Source organism: Strongylocentrotus purpuratus, unplaced genomic scaffold (assembly GCF_000002235.5).
Source record: "Strongylocentrotus purpuratus isolate Spur 01 unplaced genomic scaffold, Spur_5.0 spur5_scaffold_19, whole genome shotgun sequence".
Taxonomy (NCBI): domain Eukaryota; kingdom Metazoa; phylum Echinodermata; class Echinoidea; order Camarodonta; family Strongylocentrotidae; genus Strongylocentrotus; species Strongylocentrotus purpuratus.
In genome coordinates this window covers 19,035,831-19,045,234 of record NW_022145604.1, presented here as the reverse complement: position 1 = coordinate 19,045,234, position 9,404 = coordinate 19,035,831, and the positions used below count along the sequence as shown (strand labels likewise).

General features: G+C 36.3%; 1 protein-coding gene across 1 annotated transcript; it reads left to right on the top strand.

The window, feature by feature from the left end:
- The first annotated feature begins 1,988 nt into the window (after positions 1-1,988).
- LOC575347 (cytochrome c) lies at positions 1,989-7,771 on the top strand. The gene is made up of 3 exons (XM_775754.5): positions 1,989-2,116; positions 5,614-5,854; positions 6,186-7,771. The coding sequence occupies exons 2-3, from the start codon at positions 5,653-5,655 to the stop codon at positions 6,350-6,352; spliced, it is 369 nt and encodes a 122-aa protein (XP_780847.1). The 5' UTR covers positions 1,989-2,116; positions 5,614-5,652; the 3' UTR covers positions 6,353-7,771.
- The last annotated feature ends 1,633 nt before the right edge of the window (positions 7,772-9,404 follow it).

Here is a 9,404-nt window from a genome sequence, read left to right as displayed (position 1 = left end):
GAAATTAAACGGGTTTCCTTGCATAATTTGATTACTGGGACACTGCTAACGTTTAAATTTCACAGATAATTATATAGGACATTCATGACATATTCATAATTGCTGCAAAGTTCTACAGAATTTGATGTTGGCTGCAAAAGGGACATACTGCAGCATTGTATCTTTCTGACCGCCTCACATTTTATCTTTTGTTGAATGAAAGAAATGTCATTGAACTCCATTTTGATTATTTTCTTCATGCCTATAGGCGATCATTATATCACGGATTACCGTAAGTCATGTTCTTTCATGCATGCATGCATGCACATCTATTATGATAGCCTTGATAGGCTTACAGCATTCCAAGAGAAATGGAGATTTCGGGTCATCAGTCTGTCATTAAGATCAGTGGTTAATAATTAACAATTATTGTGAAGGGATAATATCACACTTTCTGATCGCATTGCCAATTTGTCTCAAAGAGTCCATGATTTTCATGATTTTGAAAAATATTCTTATTAATTTTTTTGGTCCGATTTTTCTCAAACTTGTAACAAATAGTTTCTCTAATTGTCTGCTTATATTAAATATTTAGGGTGGACTTCCCAGTTAACTCCTTAATTTTTTTTTTTCAAATAGTAAAATATTTTCAACTTTATAATTATTTATCATTTATTGTTTGGCAATGAATTTTGGAGAAAAGAACCCCGCCTAAATTAGTATCAATGTAATGAATATTATTTTGCTTGTCACTGAGAAATTTCCCAATTTTCAAATAAGCCTTTATATTTTCTGCCAGTCTATCATAAACATCCATATAGCTCCGATTAGTCTCATTTGACAACGCCCCCTATCGTCAGAGTCCAGCATCCTAACCCACAGAACTCTAAAATAAAATATTTTACAGTTCTGTGGCCTAACCGTGTGATAGCATATGGACTTTTACAAAAACCACATTCTCAAAGAAACCTACCTAAAAGGGGGTCACGAACCCACTACGAGGAGGATTTTTTTTTACCGCGACAGTTGTGCTATCGTTAGTTCTTTTTCTTTCCATTTTTATCTTTATATCAGGGAATGACCTGGACTATGAAACAAACATTTCATGCAGATTTTATTTACTTGAAATTAAATTTGTCCTGATGGCAGCATATTTTCGTATTTCGTTGTTCTTGTGGATGTTTTGAATAAAAAGAGTAAAGTTATGTTATTAGGAGTGAAGTAACGGTAGGCTGCATCAAGCCCATAAGGAATATGCGCCCCCTCCCTACAAACTTAATTTGCACCAAAGTTGCATAAGTTTTACGTTTCTGCCCGCCAAGAAAATATAGTGGCTCATTGCTTCAAAATTTTCGCTCATCATTTTTGCTTCATGCCTGTCTAGTGGTCACCTAATCACCGACTCTGACCACTGACCAGGGAGGTAAATATTCTGAATTTAAAAATCAATTATGTTTATGTCTTATTAGAATTTAGAGTGGCTATATAATGCATTGTTATTGCTTTTTTTTGTGGTGATAATGTGAAAGTTTGTATTTACCATTTCTTCTCCGGAGTTGGACCTTATTAAATTATTTCGGATGAATGTTATGTAACATCACGGCTTTTGATGACCTCTGCAGGCTGGGGGAATCGGGGAAAAGAACATTCGTCCCTTTTTTCAGAATATTCGACATCAAATAACCAATCAGAACGGCGTATTACCGGTGTTTTCCAAATATGGTTGTCGACGTATGACGCATCATGTACGTGAGTAACCTTTAGATAGTCTGTTAACAAGTACTGTATATTTTGCCCCAGACTCACATCAATAAGAATGATATATCAGTTAAATTTATAATACTTTTATCGGTATTTTCATCAATTCTTTAGTTAAGATGAAATTTAATTGCAATAATGTTTAATATTGTAATGATATAAACGAAAAAAAAGTTGATTTTAAAACCAGTACCCTTTATCCAATAAAGAATAAGCCTGTGCAGACGCTAGAACTCGAAATGAGAGTCCATTACGCGTGCGCACAACCTGCCCATCTTGTGCAACCGAAAAGAGCATTGCATGCATGTAACATGTGTATTTGCTACGTGCAATATCCATACTGAAATCAACGATCAACTGAGGCGAACCGAGGATTTATGTAAGTGATCTCTTTAAAGTATAGATTTGTTGAAACTTATTCTGCTGATTTGGCTTGAATCATGTGAATGAACGAATGTTGCTGATGTCATTGATTGATGGTTAGGGACATTTTACCGTTTTAAATGTTTGAATTTCTCTAAATTTTAATCAGGTTTTCGTGTGACTCTGTGACTGTGAGTGTGAGTGTGATGAGTAAAAAAATAGCGAGTCCGACACTGCACTGTCTGGCTGTACTGAGCTGTGAGTGTGTGAGTCATTTTAATTTAGAAACATATTACAAAATGTGATATTCGATCTATGATTTCTCATATTCTACACAAATTTGTTTATTTCAATTAGTCTTACCAAATGGACAGCAAAGTTTTTTACTACTACTAAAATTCATCGTTGAAGGATTTGGAGGTATCGCGATCTAAAAATTTGATGTCCGATCGTGTGTGACGCACGTAGAACTTTCCGCATTGAGCGCTGTGCACTTAGTTTACGCTCTCTCTTGAATTTAAGTAAGAGAGGGCTCACTTAACAAAGAGCGCGATGCCAATGCCAACAATAGGTACATAACACACTGACATGTCATGCTTTAAACAGGTGACGCACTTTACAAATAACTGACACACACTTGGCACACACATATATAAAAGAAAAATCAACGAACATTTCAGTACAACTTTCGAGTTTGTACCTTAAATGGTCTACAGTCTACAGAAATCATTTCTTGTGACCTTTGTTCTGAAAGTTAACAACTCTGACAGTAAACAACTCTGACGTTGTTGCCGGAATTACTCTGTTTTTTCCTCCAAATTACGGTATTACGTTTTTTCTTCATAAAATATGTTTTTTAAATTTTTATAATTTGTTTTATAATTTTTTTTTACATACCGCACGTCAAACAACTGCCTTAAAATGGTGATTTGATCACAAATTCAATAGAAAACTAAATTTAAAACATACTTGAAAAGAAAAATATTCTCAAAAAAGAATGAAATGCCGATAATACCAAAATATTAAACCACCTAAAAAAAATTCTGCTGGTATGGAAAAAACAGCATGATGAATGAACATTTCTGCATTGGAAGTGTATCGCGCGTGGTGCTTAGTTTCGTTTTTATGAATTCCTTTCTTTTGCTTGAAATTCCTTTTTTTGCTTGAAATTCCTTTTTTTTGCAATCACGAATCCTTTTTTTGGTCGCACAAGGTTGGCAGCTCTGTGACAGTAGCTACTAGTACATGTACGGTGCATTTACTCTGCAAGCAAATATCGATTTTTCTCACTTTCTGCGCCCGTTGCATAAAACTTAGCACTGATGGTTAGTTTCCCCATCAATATGAACTACCATGGCAACTAAGCAACCTCACTCAATGGCCAATGAAATCAAGGTTTCCATGGAAGTTGCCATTTAATAAAGACCAGTTTTTGTGATGGGCCACTGGTGTTTGGTTGGAAGTTTCTAAGCAACTACCATAAATACTACAAAAAAACTCTAAGAGTGTATTTAAAAAAACTAAATTTAAGTAGAAAAAAAAAATCTACATGTAATCTGGTAAAGGCTGGAATCGTTCATAGTAAGGTCCATGTCCTATTCAAACCAAGGTCCAGGTCCTATTCAAACCAAGGTCCAGGTCCTATTCAAACTAAGGTCCAGGTCCTATTGAAACTGGATCATGCTATTGTCAGTGCTCATTGGGACCATGCTATTGTCAGTGCTCATTGGGTGCATCCTTGAAGCCCATTGATCGATGTAACAAGCATCAGCTTATGAATGGGAGGTCATGTGACCATGAATGGCCACTTTGCATAAGAGAGATCATGGACATAGGAAGGAAATAGGTCATGATGATTGAATGGGAATTTTCTTCTTGAAGTTTTCTCCTTAAATTCTATGCAGTTGATGATCTTTAAGGGAGGGGGAGGGGGAGGGGGGATTCACTGGTTCACCCTTAAATGCGTGTGATTACATATATCTTTCTGGGAAATCTCTTGTAGCAAATTCAGTTATTTGCTTGGTGAAAAAAATTTACTTGATATTGTGATGACTGAATCGCATTAACAATTCCCTTATCAATTAAAGAGAAAAAATCAAACACTATGCAGTTACAAATATATTTTTGAAGGGGGAGGGGGGTTCACTCAAATTTCAAGAGAATGTAAATGAGACACAAGTATACATTTTGTAAAAAGTAAAAGTATGAAATGCAATTGCTTGCCTTGTGCCAGATATGATGGTGATAGTTTGCTGACTGAATTATGTGTAATTCATTGTACTTTCCCCTGTCCAGTGAAGAAGTGGTATGAGTCGAGCTTCACCCTTTAATGCTACAGTGTGTAGGTCATTTAGAATTGATTTCTTTGAAACAAAGGGATGGGAGAAAGTGGTTCACTAGAATAAAAATGATTGTACACCTGTACAGTACATGTTGTACAAGCATGTAGTGACATTTGTTTGCAAGGTGACAAAAATTATGTTTGTTTGATGACTGTATTATTGTATGAAATTCAGTGGAGTTTACACAGTTGTATCATATGGTGTTACTACAGTCTATCTTATATTCAACAAACTCTTTTGTTGAACCCAGGGAATTGCCTTGATATATCGTAACCTTGTTCAGGGCTTTAAAAGAAAAAAATGGACCAGCGAAAATGAGAGTTTGTTGTAACTGGGATCTCTTTTACGATGTTCCTCTGTGTGCCTTAATCAACACAAAAATTATGAGAGAAAAAATAGAAAAACATTGAGGACTTGTCATACCTGTACTTTCATGGCATTTGTTACATGACAGCGAGGTCATAAACCTACATGTACTCTATTATTTCCATATTGAGAGGCAGGAAAAAGCTACTGGGTCATACATGTACATGTATGATTGGCTAATGACTCAGTGCATCAGTAAAAAAAGGTCACCAAAAGGTCGCTCATAGCCATATCAGTTTCAGAATCGGTGTCTTATCAGCCTATGTACATGTATACAGGCTACTACAGTATAATGCCCTGATTTTCTTTTTAATGAAAGCAAGGACTTTAAACTCTGTGTAATTTGTATATTACCGGTAATAAAATACATTGGATCCAATCATCCAGATACATGTGTGTCATATGTGAGCAATACAATATAGCAATTTCATGAAATGAATGTAATGTACATGTCAAATGAAATTGTGAATGTTAATTTCTTATACCAATGTGTACATGTACATATGTATTCATTTCAATAACTTTAGTCATCATAAATGTAACCAAAGTTAAGGTAATACAAAGTTTTGGTATGGGGTCATAAATTTGGTTGAAATGAACATATTGGACGCATATGTGGTCGTACAATATTCAGTGATCGTGTCATCTACAGGGGCATCCAAATATATCAAAATTGTAAAGAATCACTCCCCACCCAATTTTCAAAATTTCCCAGAACTTGTATTACCTTTAACGAAAACTGAACTTTTTGTCATTCTCTGTAAGTTAATTTATCTACGTCTCTTTTTTTCTTTTCTGCATTTAGATTTGAAATTGTATCAGTACCAATCAATTCTAATTCAGCATGGGAAAGGAACCGAAGGCTACCACTCCATCAGTTGGAGACCCCGACAAGGGCGCCAAGATCTTCAAGGTCAAATGCACCCAATGTCACGTTATCGACAACAGTGGCAAGCACAAGCAAGGACCCAACCTGATGGGACTGTGGGGCAGGAAAACTGGCTCGGCTGAAGGATTCAAGTACACAGAAGCCAACAAGAACAAAGGTTTGTACACGCATTTGAAACTTGGGCCCCAATGCTCTGATAAATTTCTACCGGTACATAGTGAGACAACAGTACAGATTTTGTATTGACTTTGTACACCCAAAACTTTGCTAGATGAATTTTTACACTAGTTAAAATTTCATGCTTTAATTCCTTTAAGACAATATTGTTGGATTCCTGTTTTTTTAATAATTCTGTTTTGCTTTTAAAATAATTATTTTCTCTGAGTGTTTCTCTTTCAAACATGTATGTTCATGTGTGCTAATGTTTTCGACCGTGATTTCAAATCGTTTTCTTTTTACCCTTCAAATTTTTACCTTTTTTCGTGTAGGTATCACATGGGGTCTGGACACGTTATGGGTCTACCTGGAGAATCCCAAGGCATATATCCCAGGCACCAAGATGGTCTTCGCTGGCCTCAAGAAGACCAAGGAACGAGCTGACCTCATCGCTTACTTAAAGGAGAAAACAACGGGAAACTACACCAAAGATGATTAACGACACATTAGCTAGGTGCAACGGGACCTACAGCATTTCATAATGATAATATATAATACTAAAACCAAACAAAAAAAAATTATAAAGAAAAAAAAAACTACAAAAAAAATGGTCAACACTACTTTTTATTGACTATGTATAACTTGACGTAACTTAAGAACCCCCATTATCTTCCATTGGAAACAACATATTCCTCATAGAAACAGCTTTCCATTTTCTCAATATTACAGGTCGACAGAATAGCTACTTACATTTGTAAAGAGTGATTGAGTCATTAGATTCTTTCACAGTATTGGCAGAGAAAGTGAAGCAATTGTTCCTCGATGATGCTTATGGATGTGGAAGTAATTGGTCATTGCTCATGACGAATTAATCATGAATAATTGAATTTTAATGAGATGGGAAAGTCTGTATTCGGACGTGTGGCTGGTTTTCTTCATAACTATTCTCTCCCATTGTATATTGATACCTCACTTTGCCATTTGATAAAGAGCACTAATATATTCACTGGGTTTTTATATTCATGTGCACAAAAGTTGTGTGTATTTTGAATTGTAGGTTATACATAATTGTGCTTTGTGTGTGAATTTTGTTTCAGAAAAAATAGTCCCTCATTAATAATTTTGTGATTATAAAAGTGTAGATAAGCAATAACCAATTGAAACGAAGGAAATGGTTGGTTTCATTTTCACTGAATCGCTGAATTTTAACTTCTCTGTGATGAATTGCTCGATTTGCTTCAGTGATAAAGAGTTAAAAAGTTACCCCTAATTGATGCTTGTGGAGAAAATTGTTGAAACTGGCATCATATTTATTGGGATAAAAGTCCAGTGATTATTAGCCCCAACAAATCAGATATGTTACTATGTTGAAGAAGTCATCTTGCGATAAAGCAGATGTGTAGGATAGTGAAAAAGATGTGCATATTGAACCAAAGCCTTTGAAATTTCAAGAGTATACCTTATGTGTATTCTCCCCCGTTTTGTTATGATTATCATTATTATAGGAGATAGGCTTTGTGTTTGTGTTATATGCTGCATGTTGTACAGGTCAACAAAACTTGGAGTGAATATACTATTTTGGAGATTGGATTCCAAAATGGAATACATGAAGTGCTTTTTGAGGTTCATGAAATGTGTGACCACCAAATTATATAAGAATGACATAATCATGAAGTTAGCAAAATTAACCTACCAACATGGGAAAGTATTTTACTAAAATACAGTATTCATACTAGTTGGGATACAAGTGTAAGATATTTTTCCCCTTAAGGTTCTGATGTGCTTATTATTACAGGTATTTTTTTTTCTTTGTTCTTCATATTGTATACCAATGTGTTGTTTTGTGGGTTTTGAAGGTGTACATGTATAGACAAAACAGTTTTATTGCTTCATTTTTATCATGTTCCTGTAATTGGAGGAGAGATTAAAAAAGAAAAAGAAAATGGTGTTGAATCCTTAAAAATAGAGTTGCTTCTGATTTGTTATTTCTATGTCAATGAATGTGCGTGTGTTACAATTATTGTAGAGTAACTTTCCCTTCTCCTCTCCTACTACCTCAGCCAAGCCATCAAACCATGATCAAACCAACCCCAATGAGACAACTTATTGGCCAGTCGGTATTTGTTTTCTATTTCTGTTTGTCTGGTCACTCTGGTGTTTGTCTTGGTGTTACTGCGGTATTTGAATGACACAATGTTATGTAGCGACTGCCATTTGTAAGAGAGAGGAGATGTTACTTTAATAGAAAGGAAATGAGAGTGAAAATGTATGAGAGAAGGAGAGAGAGAGAGGGACGGGGTGGGTGGGAAAACAAATGAGGAGGAAAAGGGAAATGTTCTTGTTTGGTTTAATTGTAGATCTAATATCGGAACTGGGGCATAATAAAGGCGACTTAACATGAGGTGCTCTCATTTTCTTTTTAGAGAGGGTGAGCGAGAGAAGGGGGGGGGGGGTAGATGGTAAAAAAAAAGGGGGAAGACGAAGAAAGGGAAAAAGATGTGCAGAAGAAAGAGGGAGAGACTGGATGGGCAAGATCGGATATGAGAGTGAGAGGAATGCAAATTGAGAAAGAGAGAGAGAGATATACTGGACTCCCCCTCCCCCCTCGCGCGCGCTCTCTCTCTCTCTCTCTCTCTCACACACACACGCACACACACACACACACACACACGCACACACACACACACACACACACTTTCCCTTTCTTTTTCTTTTTCTTCTCCTTTTATTTGATATCCTTTGCTTACTTTATCTCTTTCCTATACTTTCCTTCCCTTCTTTTCTTTATTTCATATCTTTTCACTTTTTTTTCTTCGTTTCTCCTCCTTTACTTTCAACTTTGAATCGCCCTTATTCAAGTTGATCCATCATAATCGGGGGATCGAGGGATGGGGGGGGGGGTTATACTAGTAATAATAAAGATAATGGGGCCTACCAAATGAACGTATGTACAAAACTAGTTTTGCTCTTGATATCACCAGAGAGAAAAAAAAACAACTGACAAACATAAACAATTCGACTCAATTAAAAAACAAAAAATGAAAGGAGACTATCGCCCACACTGACCCTGTCAAATTAAAAATTGCCCTGACGTCCCCCCCCCCCCCCCATCTACAGTTAAAACTTAGACGAGTATTTTGGAGGACCAACCAAGCAAGAACCAAGAAAGGGGAAGGGGAGATGCATTTGAAATTTGCCACACCAACTCGGACGTCTATGCCAACTCATATTTCCCAAGGACTGTAAAGACATGGAACAACCTACAACAAGCAACCATCGACCAAACCTCCCCGCTCTCATTTAAAAATGCAGTTACTAAACTAAAGAACTTTTTTCCAAAATGTAATCGTCCACCCTCCACCACCTCTTGTCAAAACTCTTCTTCGGAGTATTTAGGAGGAAAAGAATCCAAGATCCAAGATTACAAAAATAATGGGGGGGGGGGGGGGGGGGGGGGGGCAACGCCGACTCAAATCTGTTGCGCATTTACGCGCAGCACACGTAATTAACATGACATTGCATTTTGCATATTACGCGCAAAAGTAATTTCG

What these genes read in the sequence shown, in the direction of transcription:
- LOC575347 (XM_775754.5), top strand. Translation starts at nt 5,653, where the DNA reads ATGGGAAAGGAACCGAAGGCTACCACTCCATCAGTTGGAGACCCCGAC. An exon ending in AGAAGCCAACAAGAACAAAG is followed by an intron (nt 5,855 to 6,185) that starts GTTTGTACACGC and finishes TTTTTCGTGTAG; the next exon opens with GTATCACATGGGGTCTGGAC.